This window comes from Thalassophryne amazonica, chromosome 22 (genome assembly GCF_902500255.1).
Source record: "Thalassophryne amazonica chromosome 22, fThaAma1.1, whole genome shotgun sequence".
In the NCBI taxonomy this organism is placed as follows: Eukaryota; Metazoa; Chordata; class Actinopteri; order Batrachoidiformes; family Batrachoididae; genus Thalassophryne; species Thalassophryne amazonica.
Window position 1 is genome coordinate 11,470,469 of NC_047124.1, and position 20,435 is coordinate 11,490,903.

Sequence of the window (20,435 nt, forward strand, 5' to 3'; positions counted from 1 at the left end):
CAACAGGGGGACAGTTTTTCTGTGAAGAGGGTGGCATTAAATTAATTGAGCTCCACCCCCTGAGGAACTCCACCAAAGGGGGAGGTGGGGGTCCACTGCTGCAGGCGTGATGTATTCAAATCACGCCTGTTAAGTTGCGTTGGGGCATTGGGGGCTGAAATGGTGCAGAGCTGCATAGTCAGCACAACAATACGGTCATAATTATTTTTACAGGGTCCAGTAATTTATGTGTCCTGCTGACACATTAAGATATAGGGAGGTTATGACGGCGGCGGCATGGAACAGCATTACATGCCGGTTTTTATGTGGAGCGATATTCGCCTTGTTAGCCAGACACCAAAGTCCTGCTGGCTGTTAAAGAGCTGTAATAACTTGGCCAAATGCCTCTGCTGCAACACGTTCCAACATTACATGTATATAAGTAGAGCCTGGTGCACCGTAAAAGAGAAAAACCTCACCATCCCAGAGTACTCACATTTTTTCATTAACACGTTCTGACCCATTATTGGAGTTTTTCAGCGATTTCTACCAAAATGACATACCTAAAAGTAAAGGTTCATTATAAAGAGTGAAGGCATTTAGAGTCAGTCAGGTCCATCAGTATTTGAGCAGTCAACATTTCTGTAATTTTGCCTCAGTGCAACATCACAGCTGAATGGAAAAGTAACAATCAAGATGTGTTTATATAATTGACTTTCAGCTTTAATAAAAGAATTTAACAAAAATATTGCGCTAACTGTTGCGCTAAACGTTCCCATATAGATATGAAGGACTAATTATAAGCTTAAGATTAATCTGTTATTGTAAGTAATTATAAGAATTATTGTTAATACTTTTTCCATCTCTGCTATTAAACACCCAAAATCCTACATGCGGTAGAGTTAAAGCCGCACAAGTCTTTTGTTAAATACATGTATGTGAATCGTATAATGACCTTAAAAGTGTGATTTGCACTGAACTGTGCAGGGTGGGACATATGGTTACACCCTAATAACTGGTGATGCAACACGGAAACAAGAGCAATTTGAGATTTCTGATGTCTGCCAATACGGATCACCTCCAAAATTCAGTGGAGTCTTCCATGCCCTAATATCCATCTTTGGTGCAAAATTGGTCTGAACCTGTGAGGTAGTTTTGACATAATCCTTCAAAGACTATATAAAGTGAAATCCTGATCCAGAATCCGGATCTACAAAATTTAATGGAGTCTTCCATGACCTAATATCTATCTGTGTTGAAAAGTTCCTCAAAATCTGTGCAGTAGTTTTGACATAATCCTGCTAACAGACAGACAAATAAATAAATAAGTGTGATTATTTTACTACGCCCTTGGCAGACGTAAAAAAAAAAAAAAAAAAAATTTTTAACACCCATTTCACATTAATAACAAAAATGGCCAAAAGCACATGACACCAGCTGGTTTGTATTAAGCTATTCTGTTTCTGAAGGCGCCAACTATTTGTTTTAACTGCAGTTGGAGAGTCAAACACTGCTGATACCAACATGACAAATGACAGATAAAACAGAAATCCTGGGATGATGTTAACTTTTTATTGTTGGCATAAAAGTTCTTGTTGCACAGCAAGCAAAAACTGGTGAGACAGTGATGATTCATGGAAACAGTAACCAAATTCACCAACACAGATTTGTTGCCCTGCAGGATCTTCTCGAGATGGCTGACTGTTGTTAAAGAGAGATTTCATTCAAAACAGCTCTACCAGGCTTCTGAAGTTGCTTCGCTCACCTGTGTGTGCTTTCTTTTTCAGAACATATCAAACAATTTGGCCACGCCTCATGTTTCCACAATCTCTGACAGAGTTCATTTGATTTTTTTTTTCTTTCCAACCCAGTGCTCTGCTTTCCCGACAGTGGCAGCTCCAGGGATCTCACTCCCATTACAGACAGATTTTATGGGTTCCCTGTGCTAATGTTCATTTGGTGAGAGCGACCAATCAGGGTTCATTAGCCAAATGATGCCTCTGTCAGGCCCCTGGGCTCGCATAAACAAGCTACGACCAAGCGCCACTGATGGGTTTATTAATGGCGCAGATTATTTTTAGAGGCGCCGTCTTTTCTTTAAGAAGAGGAAAACAGCTGTGAACGCCAGCGGTGGAGGAGTCACAGATTATAAATAGTCTGAGAATTACTGCACGACAGAACAAGTCACTGATGACCAACTGCAACAGTAATAATTTTAATCATACACCAGTATGATGAACTACCACATTCCGTTTAACACAACGTGTGCACACACACAGACACAGAAACACACACTTACCCCGGAGATATCAGCCACTCTGTGGATGGGGACCTCCTTCTTACTGTGCAGCCCTTTCCCGTTCTTGATGGCCCTATATTTGGTGAGATGGCAAACAACAACAAAAGCTCAAATGCTGAAGCATGACAGAGAAAAATAAATAAATAAATAAATAAAAACCTACAGTGAGGCTGAATGAAACTGAGAAACAATGTGGAGCTCACCGAATACTTACCATAGAGCTACAGCTATGGTGGGCACAGTTCAGCCAACAGCTAATGATTAAACCCAACTTTTACATTAAGGCCCGGTTACACGGCACTTAACGAAGGACAACAAAGCCCAAACAAAACAAGAAGTCTGGATTTTCGTTGACATCACTTAACCTTTGCACAGCTTTGTTCATGCAGCTGGCGCTTCGTCAGGATTTTTAAACTGTCAAAAAATTTAAACGAATGCCGCCGAAAACCTCAATTCATCCGCATTTCTTTTGGCTGTTGTTCTTGATGGTTTCTTATCATTTGCTTAGTTTTTGTAACGTTAGCATTTATTTTGACTTTGTTCAACCAGCTGAATGTTTTCACAGTGTACGGAAGCCGGTTTGTGAGCGCTGCTATGGAGGAGAGACACAGCTCCTCCCCAAGCAGTGCTGGTGTGTGGTGTGGGGCTTCTGCCGCTGCGTGTGATGGGGCGAGTACGGCTGCTATCATGCAGTGGTGCTGGCTGGCCAAGAAGAATTTGTCAGCCTCCACCGCCAGAGCACGGCAGGCTGTGATTGTGGTGTTGGCACCTGAGGAAAGAGTTGCTGCACAAAAAGTCCGTCTGTGAAGAGATGAGCCTTGATGGGCTATGTATTTGTTTGCAGGAGTGCAATCAGCCTTGTTGCCGTAGAGCTGCTGAGGGCCGACACGACGTAATAATATTTTTTTGTCATCTGTGGTGATCTCTCAGAGCGAACTGCACCTTGGTTTGTGCAAACCAGGTGGCAGTTTACATAAGTGTGGCTTTAAGCATCAAGTGCGAAAACGGTTTTAGCAGCAGTGGACATTTGCGCATGAACAGCTTTGACTGGTGATCAGAAACACCAGGGTTTTGAGGGGAAAAAAAAAAAAGGCTGAGAGAATCTCTCTCTCTCTCTCACACACTCTCTCGAAACAAGAGACGGGAAGTTTTAAGTTTGTTTGTGACTTTAAATGGAAATATTTGTTACTTTTTTGGGGGGGGGGGGGGGGGGGGGGGGCACAGAATCACTCTGAACTTTGCGATCTGATGTTCCCAGCCCTGACAAGGAAGTAGTGTGTCCCACTGTACATCTGGAAACCTGAGTTCTGTTTGCTTTACCATTTTGAGAATGGAGCGCCTTTCTGCAATGCAATGCAATGCAAAAAAAAAAAAGCATGGTAAGGGTGACACATGACAGTATGCATACATTAAAAGCAAACATACGCAGCTGCAAGCAAATCTACAAACGCAACGACATGCGAAAAATGCTGAGTACGCACGCATTTCAGGTGTACAGACAGCGATTAGAATTTTGGTATTTGAGAAATATTTGGCGTGTTTGGAGTATGCATTATTTTGGTGGAGTATTTAGCGTGTGTGGCCAGTTTGGTGGTGTTTTTGTTTTGTAAAAATGAGGAATCTTATGAATGTTGAGTAAGCGGTTCAGTTTTTTTTTGTTTGTTTTTTTTTTTTAACTGGAGTAAGACAGAGCGCGCAGAGCGTCAGTCTGAACCAGACAGTGAGGATTCTGATGATGAAGGAGATGATCACTCTTTTGTTCTGGATGAGCAACCAGAGCAGGTGGATCCACCAACATGCACACAGATCTCCACAGTGGGTCGGATTGCGTGCCTCTTTGCAGCTTCTCCAGGACTCAGGCGTTACAGAGCTCCGTCCCAGCGACAAGGACGCAGACACACACTGCTCCAGCAGTGGCTCTAGGTGCATTTTGTTTAAAGTGTCAAGATCGTTAGCTTTGGTTTCGTTTTATTCCTCTTTCGTCCCTTTTGCGCTCTTGCAGGCTATTCAGTGATGGGAAAAGTCATGAACTCATTCGTCTACTTTTTCTCGATGATTTGTGACTTTACTTTTTTCCCCTTTGCTCAGGATTTGCCGTATGCCGTGTGACCAGGTCATAAGCGGATTAGCTATTCAGCTAAACCAAGTGACTTAAATAATGTTGAATAGTCAACTACATGTTTGGACACTGTTTCAACTAAATGTTTTTGCCATTTATCAGTTTAGCGTAATCACAGTTAACTTTCCAGTTAGCAGATTAGTGGCTATCGGTATCACGTTTAGGTTAGCTATGCCCACGTTTCTTTTCACTGAACTTGGGAAGAAGAGCGTAAACCTACAGAAATTACAATGCAAAATTTGCTTTGCAAAATTAGAGGGATAAGAAATAAGGTCTGATGCTTTAAAACGAGTGCTGGGGTTCATCTTGCGGGCCATTTAAGACTAAGATGACCACTGTGGTTGCGGCTCCGTCACTGGGACGCAGACCATTTGCTCCGAGATGGATCATTTACATATATACAAATGCAAACAGAATAACCGGGAGGAGGTTCCTTGCAGCCTGTGGGCCATTGAGTTCATGCAGTGGAAACTAAAAATAAAACAAAGGCGAGAGACAGAAACCTCTCATCAACTGTAATAAGACCCCATCAGGGACAGGAAGCAAGGGAGAGAAAGAAAGGAGGAGGGAAGAGAGAGAGAACACAAAACAAAGAAAGTGGGGTGAAAGAGAGAGACAAAGAGGAGTGTGTGGAGAACAGATGGCACAGGAGAGCAAGGCCAATGGAGGACAAATGTGAAAATAGTGAAAGTGCAGAAATAGGAACAAAATGTGCAAAAGAAGAACACATGCAGGAGCAGGAGAGAGCAGGAAAAGAGGCCGAGTGGGCACGGAGGAAAGAAAGCAAGAGAGAGAGTCCGATATAAAGAGGCTGGAGCTGCTGCGTCTCGAGCCAGCAGATCTTAATCTGTGGTGGAGTAATAAGACTCATACTAAATCTCTCCACTGGACCTTCATATAATTACATTCATGGGGCCTGTGCAAAGAGAACCTTAGGTTACTGCCGTAACCTTGGGTCTCTGAGACGAATGAGCGAGCTGTTCCATGGAACATGCCTCCTTTGCATAGTTGCGCATAAGGTTGTGTGTTAAGTGTCATGCAACTCTCGGCTTAGTTCCTGTACATGTGGCCAACAAAGCTTCAAACTGGGAATATTCCATTCCCCGTAAATTGGTGTTTTTTTTTTTGTTTTTTTTTTTAATGAGGGAATGGAAGTCGTTGCTGTAAATGGGGAATAATGTTCTCAATGCAACTCCAGCTCGAGCAACACAGAACATAACTAATGTGGCATTACTGAATTTTTGTTCCTGCAGTTAGAAGGGAAAATACAACAAGCTGTTTTCTTTCACCATGGTGTGAGTCAGCTTGGTAGCTGTAGGCAAAAACTATAGAGCTAGCGCAAGCAATATTCTTCAATTCACAATGATTCTAACGTTTACTTTGAAGACAAAATGAACACAAGATATTTCACATTTTGCGTGGTCAACTTCAGTCATTCATCAATAGGTGACATAGCCACACAGGTAAGAAATGAGTTTGGGAAACTTTGTCAAGCACTATAATACAGGGTTACATTCACAAATACCATGCAAAACTTTAATGTGCAAAGAAGAAGCCTTAAGTTAACCTTGTTTAGAAGCAGCACCGCCTTTTCTGGGCTCAGAGGCATCTGGGCTGGACCATCACTCAGTCAAAATGCTTATTGTAGTCACAAGAATCAGTATTCCAGAACTTTTTGGGAAGAAAAGGACACTGCTCTGGACAAAAAGCAAAAAGCACCATCCAGAATGCTAGAAGTAACAGGTCCAAAGGCCAGGGTCTGTCATAGCAAATTTGCCTTTAGCAAATGTAACTGACACTTCTGCGATGGCACCATTAATGAAGAAAAGCACATTGAGAACATATAATGCCTACAAGACGACATGTTTTCCAGGGACATCCATGCATTTTTTTCTTTTTTTTTTTTTTTGCAAAACTACATTCTGCATACATTTCTAAGGGATGGCTGTGGAAGAAGAGGGTACGGGCACTGGACTGATCTGCCTGGAGTCCTGAATTTTCCCAAACAGAGAATGTGCGGAGAACTTTGAAAAGGAAAATGCAGCAATGACAATAGCGCACTGTTGAATGCCTTAAGACATGTTTGCAGGAAGGATGGGTTGAGTCCCAACTTTTTTTAGAATGTGTTGCCGGCTGTAAATACAGGAATGGACGTCGTATATTAACATGAAATGAAGTTAACCACACAAGACATGAAATATTTTTGGTTCATACAGTTTGCAATGAAATAAAAGTCAAAGTAAACGTAAGAATCTTTTTTTTTGTCTTGAAATTAGCATTTCCGTATGGGCCCAACCTTTTCTGGTTTGTGTTTGTATTAACAACTACATATGGATGTTGAAACAAGTATATCTGCAACCAGTGACACAGTTGTGCAGTTCCTTCTGTGGAGAAAATAAAAAACAAAAGCCAGTTCGCATGGGGATGCGATTCAGATAAGGCTTGTGAAGAAACGACAAGTGACACTATGCTCGCTGGAGGAGGTGCTTCCTGACTCAGAACGCACTCAGGGCTGATGATGAAGTAGTGCTTCCGGGTGACATACTAAATCTTATTCTGTCAACATCAGATTAAGCAATCAACATTTTGTGCGACTGTCCAAGATAAAATGTGCTTAAAATGTGAGCAATGAGCGTTCTCGTGGCGACAATTGTGACAAGCTCTTACATATGTGATGCCGCTGCAAAAACAGCTTGATCTGTGCTTCGCTAACCATCGCAGTAAATGTAGAAGTAACGTAATAATATGGGTGTGTGTGTTAAGCTCACCGCGCCTCTGCAGCGAGCAGCTCGTCATAGTGGGAGGAGCGTTGGTCGTCGTCCTGTCTGTATCTGATGACTGTGGCCAAGCCTTTACTAACCAGAGCCTCTGCTATGTTACTGGAGGGAGGAGAGAAAAGCAGAAAAACACACTTCTAAACATACATTTTAATTTGTGTCCAAAACACGTGTAGATTTCATCTCGCACGCCCTCCACGATGAGCATGACATCTGTGGACGTGGACAAAGGTCATTTAAACGTCGACAGAGCACTTTCTAGCTGCGTTTGTTACGCAGGATGAAACAGGACAATTCTTGTACTTCGTGCAGCACTTAGCGGCAAGCCCGCGGACATCGGTGTTCCAGCTGAAATGTGGGAGAAAGAAACAATTGGGCAGAAACAGTGACCGTGACCTGCTTTTTATCTGAAATTAGACCATTTCCCCTTGTGCATTTGTCTCTCAATTGACTGGGCTTTTTTCAAAATAAAGCCCTGAACCCTAGAAAATGCAGCAAGTGGAACAGACTGATAAATAAATGAGTCCACCCCTGCAAAGAATACATTAACATACTCTACATGTCCCATTTAAAATGGCTTATAAAAGAGGATAAATTGATGGGTCAACTATGATGCATCATACTGCCCTAACTGTTTTGACTACAGAACATCCTCCTGACCTACCTGCCACCTGCTGCACAGTGAGCTGATGCTGAATGGATAATTGACATTGAACTCAGTTGTGATGGTTAATGACAGGAACACCGTTTCCACATAAAACTGCATGTTATGCTCTAAAACTCCAAATATAAAAAGGTCATACCTCTGCACAACCCTCAATCAATCAATTTTATTTATATAGCGCCAAATCACAACAAACAGTTGCCCCAAGGCGCTTTATATTGTAAGGCAAGGCCATACAATAATTACGCAAAAACCCCAACGGTCAAAACGACCCCCTGTGAGCAAGCACTTGGCAACAGTGGGAAGGAAAAACTCCCTTTTAACAGGAAGAAACCTCCAGCAGAACCAGGCTCAGGGAGGGGCAGTCTTCTGCTGGGACTGGTTGGGGCTGAGGGAGAGAACCAGGAAAGACATGCTGTGGAGGGGAGCAGAGATCAATCACTAATGATTAAATGCAGAGTGGTGGATACATAGCAATATGAGAAAGAAACACTCAGTGCATCATGGGAACCCCCCAGCAGTGTAAGTCTATAGCAGCATAACTAAGGGATGGTTCAGGGTCACCTGATCCAGCCCTAACTATAAGCTTTAGCAAAAAGGAAAGTTTTAAGCCTAATCTTAAAAGTAGAGAGGGTGTCTATCTTCCTGATCTGAATTGGGAGCTGGTTCCACAGGAGAGGAGCCTGAAAGCTGAAGGCTCTGCCTCCCATTCTACTCTTACAAACCCTAGGAACTACAAGTAAGCCTGCAGTCTGAGAGCGAAGCGCTCTATTGGGGTGATATGGTACTATGAGGTCCCTAAGATAAGATGGGACCTGATTATTCAAAACCTTATAAGTAAGAAGAAGAATTTTAAATTCTATTCTAGAATTAACAGGAAGCCAATGAAGAGAGGCCAATATGGGTGAGATATGCTCTCTCCTTCTAGTCCCCGTTAGTACTCTAGCTGCAGCATTTTGAATTAACTGAAGGCTTTTCAGGGAACCTTTAGGACAACCTGATAATAATGAATTACAATAGTCCAGCCTAGAGGAAATAAATGCATGAATTACTTTTTCAGCATCACTCTGAAACAAGACCTTTCTAATTTTAGAGATATTGCGTAAATGCAAAAAAGCAGTCCTACATATTTGTTTAATATGCGCTTTGAATGACATATCCTGATCAAAAATGACTCCAAGATTTCTCACAGTATTACTAGAGGTCAGGGTAATGCCATCCAGAGTAAGGATCTGGTTAGACACCATGTTTCTAAGATTTGTGGGGCCAAGTACAATAACTTCAGTTTTATCTGAGTTTAAAAGCAGGAAATTAGAGGTCATCCATGTCTTTATGTCCGTAAGACAATCCTGCAGTTTAGCTAACTGGTGTGTGTCCTCTGGCTTCATGGATAGATAAAGCTGGGTATCATCTGCGTAACAATGAAAATTTAAGCAATGCCGTCTAATAATACTGCCTAAGGGAAGCATGTATAAGGTGAATAAAATTGGTCCTAGCACAGAACCGTGTGGAACTCCATAATTAACCTTAGTCTGTGAAGAAGATTCCCCATTTACATGAACAAATTGTAATCTATTAGATAAATATGATTCAAACCATCGCAGCGCAGTGCCTTTAATACCTATGGCATGCTCTAATCTCTGTAATAAAATTTTATGGTCAACAGTATCAAAAGCAGCACTGAGGTCTAACAGAACAAGCAGAGATGAGTCCACTGTCTGAGGCCATAAGAAGATCATTTGTAACCTTCACTAATGCTGTTTCTGTACTATGATGAATTCTAAAACCTGACTGAAACTCTTCAAATAGACCATTCCTCTGCAGATGATCAGTTAGCTGTTTTACAACTACCCTGTCAAGAATTTTTGAGAGAAAAGGAAGGTTGGAGATTGGCCTATAATTAGCTAAGACAGCTGGGTCAAGTGATGGCTTTTTAAGTAATGGTTAAATTACTGCCACCTTAAAAGCCTGTGGTACATAGCCAACTAATAAAGATAGATTGATCATATTTAAGATCGAAGCATTAAATAATGGTAGGGCTTCCTTGAGCAGCCTGGTAGGAATGGGGTCTAATAGACATGTTGATGGTTTGGATGAAGTAACTAATGAAAATAACTCAGACAGAACAATCGGAGAGAAAGAGTCTAACCAAATACCGGCATCACTGAAAGCAGCCAAAGATAACGATACGTCTTTGGGATGGTTATGAGTAATTTTTTCTCTAATAGTTAAAATTTTATTAGCAAAGAAAGTTATGAAGTCATTACTAGTTAAAGTTAAAGGAATACTCGGCTCAATAGAGCTTTGTCAGCCTAGTGCTGAAAAGAAACCTGGGGTTGTTCTTATTTTCTTCAATTAGTGATGAGTAGTAAGATGCCCTAGCTTTACAGAGGGCTTTTTTATAGCCCTCCGTAAAGCTGCAGAAAGGATTTTGTATGAATGTTGCCATGAAAGAAAAAGAAAGTGGGGGAGGTGGTGAAGTGAGGTGCAGAATGAATAGTAACAGGGAGAGGCAGATGTTTAATAAAATCTGAGAAATAAACCCCTAACTTTCCCATTGTTTAGCATCTTTACCTATTAAAATGGCCACATGACCCTGCAGAAAGGACTGTGTGAATGCAGTTGAATCAGACACCCCCCACAATTCACGGTTGCACAAGTTGGGACCCGAGACATCCTTTATTTTGGTCCAACATGGCAATTAGGAAATTTTGTGTAAATGACTTCAGATTTGGAATGTTAGTTTTCTATAAAAAATAATAATAATTAACTAAGGTCATTGTATGCATGTATTTCAGATGATTTGAACATTTGTTTCTGGCACACAGTCCTCCACTCACATTACTTTATGGCCCTTTAAAGGAAATAAATTGGGCACCTCTGCTCACAACGTGTGTGTGTGTGTGTGTGTGTGTGTGTGTGTGTGTGTGTGTGTGTGTGTGTGTGTGTGTGTGTGTGTGTGTGTGTGTGTGTGTGTGTGTGTGTGTGTGTGTGTGTGTGTGTAAGTGTTTGGACTTGAAGTTCATGTAGCTTGAAATTGACTTATTTGTCAGTTTCTCTCATTTCCAAAGTCTAGGTCTGGTGGCCACGAAGGCTACCGCTGCTTGCTGCACACATCATCAGCAGCGATGAAATTATTTCTTGAGCCGTAGATCTAGAAAACTGCGGGTTTGGTGTTGATTTTCCTATTCAACATAATCAACGCAGCACAAAGTCTGTAACTGTGGCGGACAGATGGGGAGGTGGAGGTCATGCGAGCGCAACCCCTTTACCGAACTGACCGTCCTGCCTCCTGACCTCAGGATCCGTGGCTGGGTTGTCAACTGTCCTCCGTGGAGCGGAGCGGCTGGTGCTGACGGTTATAATTGGCTGGACATGAGGTTGGATCGTGACCCCTCTATGCACACACTAATGGGAACAAGGCGGGTGGTTTGATTTAAAAATAAAGAAATAAATAAAACAGAAGGATTTATGTCTGAAAGTGTGCACCTCAGATGGTTTTGTGCTCTGTGCTCTGATTCATAGAAAGTGAATCCTAACCTCAGGAACCATGCATGGATTGGCAATTGTCCTCCGTGCAGCGGAGCGGCTGTTGCCAACGGTTATAACTGGCTGGGCAAAACAAGGCGGGTGGTTTGACTTAAAAATAAAGAAATTAATAAACAGAAGGATCCATATTTTAAAGTGTGTTCTTCAGATGGTTTTGTGCTCCGTGCTCCGAGTCATAAGTGAATCCAGGGAATCATACAGAGAAAAGCAGAAGTGCAGCTTTCAACACCTTTTATCGACTTGTGAAGCTCATGCTGCATTAAAGCAGTTTTGATTAAATGTAACCCCAGAATAGTATGACATTTATAAAAACATTTATATCCTTTGTATTTGACTCAAATGGAATTTCTTCAGAAATGCGTTTCCAGCTGGAGAATAATTGTGTGTACTGAGGTGACCCTCCCCATCAAATGTAAAACGCAAAGCAGCACTTCAGGTTACTTGTCGACTGGCGGTGAGATTGTACGGTCCAATCAGGAACAAATCGGTAACAAAACATTATTCTGTGTCCTCTTACATCAGATGATTTTAACGTTTGAAGTTCGGCACTGGGAGACAGCCACGGTGAATAAACGTTTCGGTGCGCCACAGACCTCTGACAATAACAAATTACTGAGCATGTCATCTGTCACAAAAGGCTGTTTATCTGTCACAAAGCGCTGCTGGAAGCCTCGGGTAACGTGCGCCGCACATGCTGAAATGTTGATACGTTTCATTCACACAGAAAGCTCGTCTGACGACGACTCAAACTGCAACAGGTGCTAAGTCGCGCAAATGTCCACCCAACAACTACAACTGAAGGGAATAAAAAGCAAGCTGCTGAATCTGGGTTCTTTCTCGTCAACTCTAAATAAATTTTATCTTTTTTTTCTTTTTTATCCATAGACTGTATATATAGTGGACAATCCCTTCATGGCGTCACACACACGTTATCTGCTTGCTTCTCCTCAGTCCCCGCCAATCCACAAACGGGTAAAGAGGAGACGCATGGGCAAGACTGTACGTGACCTGAGTGGGACTAATGAAGCCCCCACTTCAGAATTACCAATCAAGCTAAAGCTAACAGGCTAACTTTGGTTTGAGCATTTTATAAAGATACATTTTTGCAGAATGGGCGACCGCTTTCATGACAGTTGGGCATTAAAAATTATGATCAACTTACTGCCTCGGTAATTGTACATAATATTTTCAAGTTTACGGGGACTGACTCACTTTTGGAGTCAGTGTCAAGCAGGCATTCAAGGAACTGCAATATTTGCCATTTCTGCATTTATTTCATGTACTAGGACCAGAGGCCGGGCTTTTTTTTTGTTGTTTGGTTTTTGTGTGTGTAATACTATTAGTCCCAATGAAAGACAAACCAACAGAACAGTTGTGGCAAAAGACAAGCCTGAACGCATTTTTTTCTTTCATACCTTTTATTTTAGCATAATGTGTCCAATTACTTACATGCTGCCGATTGTGACTGTGGCACAGGTGCGCTCTGGGAAAGCAGGAGTTCCTTCTCCTGGACCAGTAGCTGCTCGGATGTAGTCCACCGTCACATTGACCTAACAAGGACAACCGAGCAGAATAAGGTTATAAACCACATCAAACTGGGACAACACCAAGTACAGTGTATTCCTAAACCAAAGCCTAAACATCCCAACCTACAAGCTTACACCCAGCACCCATGTTGTGTAAGTAGCAAGAGGACTTGAGCTCATCTGTGCATCCATGAGCGTATTGGTTGTAAAACGAGGTGTGGTCAAGTGCAGTGTTGATGCAAAGTGGAAATGCTAAAGATTGTTAAAATAGGTTCTTCCATTTTGGCCTGAGCTCCACCTTCTTCACCAGTATGGAGGAACACACTATGCTGGGATTGGCCCATAGCTTCAGGTATAACAACAACAGCACTGAACTCTCCAGCACTCAGTCTCGTGAAGTAGAGAGGAGTTCACAAATGGACTGTGGGGTAAGTTAGGAACTTATTACACGAGGGGGGTGATGGCCTAGTGCAGGGGTGGCCAAGTTCGGTCCTCGAGAGCTACCTTCCTGACACTCTTAGTTGTCTCCCTGCTCCAACACACCTGAATCCAATGAAAGGCTCATTAAAAGTCTGCTAATGAGTCTTTCATTGGATTCAGGTGTGTTGGAGCAGGGAGACAACTAAGAGTGTCAGGAAGGTAGCTCTCGAGGACCGAACTTGGCCACCCCTGGTCTAGTGGGTAAAGCATTGGGCTTGAGACAAGAGGATCCTCAATTCAAATCCCAGCCTGACCGGAAAATCATTAAGGGCCCTTGGGCATGGTTCTTAATCTCCTAGTTGCTCCAAGTGTGTGAGTGCCTTGTATGGCAGCACCCTCACCTCGGGGTAAATGTGAGGCATTATCGTAAAGTGCTTTGACTGTCTGATGCAGATGGAAAAGCGCTATATAAATACAGTCCATTTATTATATAAAAAAAAATTTAAAAATAAATAAATCACTGGGTCTGGGCTAAATTCAAGTTCAACAAGGACTGTTTCTACATTTGCACAGTTTGTGGAATCTTTAGCCCAAAAATCCCACCATGTGCCATTGTAAAGCAGTGGAAAAATACACAATATGACTGCATTATGAAATGTCCCAAATGCACTCCATCGTAATCCACTGTAAAATTTAAAGGGATATATTCTGGGATGGGTCCAACCTAGCTGCCACTTTTCATTCAGATGTGAGGGAAGCCATTACCTCCTCGTCAGAGCCAATTACAGAACAAACTAAAGAAAACATCGACTAGAGTAAAAATGTTCCTTTTGGTTTGTACATGTACATGGGCGTCTTTGTGCCAGTTCCCAAGGTCACCTCCCATCAGTGTGAATCACATCACACAACACCACTGCAGATCTCCCCAGAGGAGCCGTATTAACGCACAAACACACACAGGCAACAGCGATGGAATCCAAACGACCCCATACTGTGTGTTCTCCACACAGCTCCCTGGAGACACACTCCACTACAGCCTGCCCCGGAGAAGCAATTTTGTCACTCTGCTCGGCGTGCACGAGTGCGTGTCCTCTGGGGTGTGATGGGGAAAGCTGAGTTTCTGGGTCACACACAGGCAGATGGCGCTAAAAGCGGGGATGCAGCCGTACGGGTACATGAAATCGGCCGTTTAAGAGCTATGTATCAACCGTGTCAGACAAGTGTAACGAGAGAAGAGGGAAAAGCAGGAGGAGGAAAAAACAGTGGATTCTGACTCTGCATCAAATTGTCTCATTGTATCATAGATATGAGTCAAACAGAAACCAAGGCAACAAAGACGGGCTTATTAGAGGGATGCAGAAGTGACACCAAACAGGAAATCAAACCAAATTTTTCATTGCACATACAGAAAGAGAACAGAGTGGTTTCTGCAGGATGGCTGGATTTTAGTGCAACCTTCTGCAGGAATCACTAAATATTAGGGGTGGGCAGCTCTGCCTTATTTATTTTTGTTTATAAAAGATGCATCTAGCTATATGGGCTACGATTCCGGAACAATACTTTATTATGCAATTTTATTCAATGCAATATAATACAATTCTTTGACTCATGTCTGCATTCATTTCCTACAATAAATTAGAATGAATTAAAAGCGTTGGTGCTTACTCTCAAATACATATTTCATGAAAAACCACGAACCTTCTTCAGGTTTTGGCTACTGTAAAACCATTGCCGCTGCCTCTGCTTGCCACTTGGGGTAGCACTACATAAAGCCCTTTCACACAGATGGCGGCTGCATGGAGATTTAAGGCCTTTTTCTGCCGTTACTGCTCCGTGGCTACGCAATCGCTCCAGCACAGTCGTGAACCTTTTGAAGTTCTCTGTCGGTGTTAATGCATTGGTGGGTGTCGCAATGCAATTCACCACTAGATTGGTATACTAGGGGAGCTACGACCACTACCTTTGCACCCCCCCCCCACCAAGGCTAAACCAAACCAACTTTTTTAGGTTCCTTAGATGGCCCAAAAACACAAACAGTATGTTCCCAAAAATAAAAACTGGCCTCAAGCCAGTTATCCAAGATGGCGTACAAGATGGCCGCCAAAATAGGGTTTTTCCACTAAAAAAACCAATGATTTCTGTCATTATTAAGTCTATTGTTTGTTCCTACTATGTATTTTAATGATAAGGGTCTATTGGCGGCCATTTTGGACGCCATTTTGAATCTTAAACCCATGAATGAATTTAGTTTAGGCACAAATGAGTTTGCTGTGACCTGCAATGGTCTTCCCATTGAATCTCTGTGATATTTAATTTGTTTATATGTTGTGCAAAGGTGTTTTAGTGGGGGGAAAAAAAAAAAAATCTTGGATAACTGGCTTGAGGCCAGTTTTTATTTTTGGGAACATACTGATTGTGTTTTGGGGTCATCTAAGGATGGTTTAGTCCTGGGGGGGGGGGTGCAAAGGTAGTGGTCGTAGCTCCCATAGTAGTAGGGATGCAGCATTTTTCGTGAACACCGGCCGGAAATCTGAGGGTTATTTGCTGCTTCCGGGCCAGTATTTTTAATCACCATTACATCTGGTTTTTTTTTTTGTTTGTTTGTTTTTTCTTGGATTTGGAGTTCATAAACAACGTGGTGCTTGGAAGGGGCAATGGCATGACAAGTGGCAAGTTTTTTTTTTAGCACAATCAAGATACTTGCACACTTGGGCAAGTGCCAGCAACCTTGTGTTTAGTAGTAGCGTATTTGTGGCGGATAGTGGCCACACGCGGCTAAAAACGCTACAAACACGCAGTCTGTAAGAGGGGCTACACTGTAGCACAAAGTGCGTAATCAAAAAAGTCAGCTGTTCTTAGCCTAGCATAAATAGCATAACATTAACGTTGCCATTTTGAATGGTATGACCCTAACAAATTGTGATCTGAACGTAAAGTTCAAACTGGAATATTTATCAGTTATACCACCTAAACTCAACCGATTCACAACGCTAAAATCAAGCTACACTGGTCTACAAATATTTAGAAGTTGTCTGCTTCAGAAATAAAATGTGCTATTTATTATGGATTTTGGCATACTGAATTCAAATATGACAATAACAATGGCTAATTGGCTACTGTTTCCAAGATATACGTTTTACATTTTGTGTCTACATAATTATAGAGTTTATATGCAAAATCATAAACATAGGTCTTTTTTGACTGTTTGTGTAATATTTCACCTGTTCTCTTTTTGTAACACTTTAAAAATCAGCAAGAAGGTTATATATTAATCCTTAGTAGCACTTCTTAAAACTACAGCCAATGAACAATTTCCAACACCATTTTCATTCTCTGTGGCCCAAAATTTGTAAAGTTTGACTATCTTTATTTCAGAAGCATTTTGGCTGTCGACCAGTGTTATCAACCAGTTCAAAGTGCATCAGAGATCTGCGTATCAATGAAGTTGCATTATCACTTTAAAATAAATTTTTGATTCCTATCGGTTAACACTTACAGCCCTACTGAATATATTCTCAAGGATCCGAATAATACCCATTTCCTGGAACCTCTTATTATCTCAAACTGGAGATGGCTGCTGGTGATTTAATTGTAAAACGCGTCAGAGTATTAAAAGTCTTTCAATTTAATTAAATTTGTAATGACACAAATAAACCATTGCTCGTGGTGAGCAGGAAATTCTTTAATCCTCACTTCCCCACGGAAGCTTTTCATTTCCTCCTAGTCCAGATATAACCGTGGTTCATATTTATTCGGCTTTATTCAGCGGTGAAGCCTTTCAAATGAGGGGCCAGAAAAGCGTGTTTCTTGGTAGCATTTGTACTTAATGGCTCTGTCAGGTCAAACACAAGTAATTGAGAAATCAGGGAGGAAAAATAATGAAATAAAGCAGGAAGAACAAGTTTAACAAGAGAGGATGAGACAGGAAAATAAGCCAGAGACAGCCACTGGAATAACAAACAACTCTGTTGAGAGGAAAGCAAGAGAATACTGAAACAAAAGCAAATGCTGGCTTCTTTAACTCAGGAGAGGGGGGAACTCCACTATTAAGGAAGGCGGTGACAGAATATGAACTTCAACCATGCGATGTTAGATTGGAGGACTTTCAGGTCCATTCTCCATAGGCCATCTCACTGATCTCCTGATAAGGTAAAGTCATTTATAAGAAACCCAGAGCAGAGGGAAATGGAGGGTGGAGACACAGAAGATGGATTAGAAAGTGAGGGCGTGATAAGGGCAGAGACAGCAGGAGCAGTGTGAGACATAATGTTTGCTCTGCTGAGCGAGCAAATGGCACGAGAAGATTTGTTTCTCTGTAGCCAATAAGTAACGTGCAGCTTCTGTGTTTGAGTATTACAGTAGAATTGGACATAATCACCAATTCATTTGCAATGATTTCCAGTATATGCACCAAAAGAAAAACATACACCAAATTTAAAACATTACTATAATTAAACGGGCAGTGAGAAGTCAAATGTGCACCAAGACCCAAAACAGTGAAGGTTTCTCAAAATGTCCTCAACCTTTATCTGCATCTGCCCCAAACTTAACGCTCCTCCTCCTCCAGGCACAGTTCAACCCAGTCACCATATTGTAAGATAGAAAAGAAATGATGAGTTCATTGGCAAAAGTAAATGATTTCTATTGTTAAATCAAGATCGGATCTGTGAAAGAAAGGGGAGGGCATTTATTGTCATTGCATACACATACAACCATACAACATACAACACATTCCACTATCCTCGCAAGCGAGGAAACTGCCAACAACACATACAACGAAATTTGCCCTCTGCATTTAACTCATCCTAATTACAGTTATACACAATCCAACCAAGCACTGTGGGAAGAAACCACAGTGCCTGGAGTAAACGCACACAAGCACGAGGAGAACATGCAAACTCCACACAAAGGGTGGGAAGCGATCCCACAACCTTCTTGCTGTAAGGCATCAGTGCTAACCACAAAGCCACTGTGCCGCCAATCTGTCAGATTAGGGAGCAGAAGCTAATGTCGTATGTTACCTCCTACAACACACCATGGAACCATCCAGGCAGGAAATCCCCACCTCCCAAAATTAGCCAGGTGATATGGAGGTGTCCCTTTACCTTTTCCCAGTTGTTGGTGTCCTCGGCACTGAAGCACCTGCATGCTCCATTGTGCCAAGAGAAGTGCACCACTCAGTCAAATGTACATTTCATCCTCGTCTCCCCACGTAATCATACATTAGACACAAAGTAGCTCCAACAATACCCAAGGAACCTCCAAAAAGACCTCGTACTAAAGGCATCCAGTTAGCACCTTAGGCTGCTTGGAGCTGTCCACGTCTTACAATCATATAGCAAGACAGAAAGTACCAGGATCAGAGGTGGACCTTGGTTCTCTTTCAAAGATACTGGCATCAGGAAACACTTCTATCCAGCAAACTAATAATAACTATGTGACTTGTCCAAAAGCGTCTCAATCTCAAAGATCGATCTCCTACAAATATGAATGAGACAGATCAAAAGTCGCGATCTCAGTCTTAATCCAAGCCAAATTCAAACTAAATTTTGGATTACAATGTTTATTATGGCAAAACAAACCTACTCACTCATTTCTTTCATTCACAGTATACATTTTAACCAATCAAGCCTTTTATTGACTTCTACTGACCTTGAAACAACTGTTTTCCTTTTTCCAAAAATTTTAGTCAAATTAAGACCTCTATGAAGTTGACAGTAAGTTGACACTTATAAGGCTGAAGACGAGCAATTCCCTAAAGGATACAAGCAAGTTAGACCCTTTGATTTAGACATGCAGGCTGAGATACACAGCAATCTATAATCAAAAAACAAATAAGAGATCATCCTCTTTAAAAAGATTTTTTCTTCTACAATACACAGTAATATCTCTGAAATGAGTTAAGAATGAGGTGTATAGAAGATGTGTCTGCTGAGACCCCTAATGGAGAAAACCTATGCGGGTGGAATCTAATATTCAAAACTGTAGTTTTATGGCGCAATAAGCAACACCGCTTCGCAATTTGTGGATGAACTGAACTGAAGTTGTGCCTCCTGGAGGACATTAATCTACAAATCCAGCACGCTCAAAAGAAGCTGACTCAGGACCTCCACCCCCAACAAGCATAGATACAGGAGTCAGTGTCTTGATCTCTGTCATATGAAATAAAACATTAGGCTTGGAACAGAAATGGGCAATGAAAGCCAAGACCATCTCCATCTGAGCAAGTTGATGTCACAGTGGTAGTAATTCAGATATACAGGGAATATGGGTTGATAAAAAAAAAAAAAAAAAAAAGTAATTTACTCTACATTCAATTTGCCGGGATCCACACAGAGTGTGACACAGGACCCACAGAATTAGCTGTGAAGATTACACACAAACACCGAGCTCAGCCACAGAAGAGCCGGCGGGGAAACTACAGCCACTGGCGGCTGAGCTGAAAGAACAGGAGAAGCAGCCAAAAAGCAAAAGAACGGTTACAGGAAATCCAGAGGGTCCCAAGTTAAAATACAGTTCACAAACAGTTCAGAGATGATCTGTCAAGTGGTAACCAGCTTTTAAATAAATATAGAGACTGCAGCTACTCTGGTTAGCTGTGTAGGCTAACACTTACCGACACGACCCCTCACATTTACCCTGAAAAAAACTGCACTTTTTGCGAATGCTTCGGTGATTGCAGCCGAAAAACAAAACAGTACACCATTTTCCTGTGTGACATTATGCTGTTAGCGCCCGCGACATCAAGCAGGTTTCAAATGAGACTGCGCTGGCCTACTGCTGGTAATATTTTCTCTTCACTGCCCAAAAGAGATGCAGATGTGGCGCAGTGAAACCCAGCGTCCAGAGCGTTTACCCCTTAAATTCAGACGCTGTTGTAGAAACTCCTTCAAGGCCACACAGGTCAGACCAGCTCAGGGACGATGTGCCTCAAACTCCATGTTTTTTTTAATTAAGAGGGAAGAAAATCATTTTTGGAGGACGGCAAAATACAAACAGGAGAAGATAAATGTCATTAAGCAGACATTTATGCAGGAACTTGATGTGATTTGAGAAATCTGTAATAGCAGTGATGTCGTGAACTGAGCTGTGAGTTTTTTTT

General features: G+C 41.9%; 1 protein-coding gene across 1 annotated transcript in view; it reads right to left on the bottom strand.

The window, feature by feature from the left end:
- Positions 1-20,435, bottom strand: part of snd1 (staphylococcal nuclease and tudor domain containing 1) — a 311,160-nt gene that overhangs the window by 231,955 nt on the left and 58,770 nt on the right. Inside the window, exons 12-14 of the mRNA XM_034162933.1 lie at positions 12,837-12,937; positions 7,166-7,276; positions 2,279-2,351 (exon numbers count right to left, since the gene is read on the bottom strand). Coding sequence (XP_034018824.1) covers positions 2,279-2,351; positions 7,166-7,276; positions 12,837-12,937 — 285 coding nt within the window. The remainder of the gene's footprint in view (positions 1-2,278; positions 2,352-7,165; positions 7,277-12,836; positions 12,938-20,435) is intronic.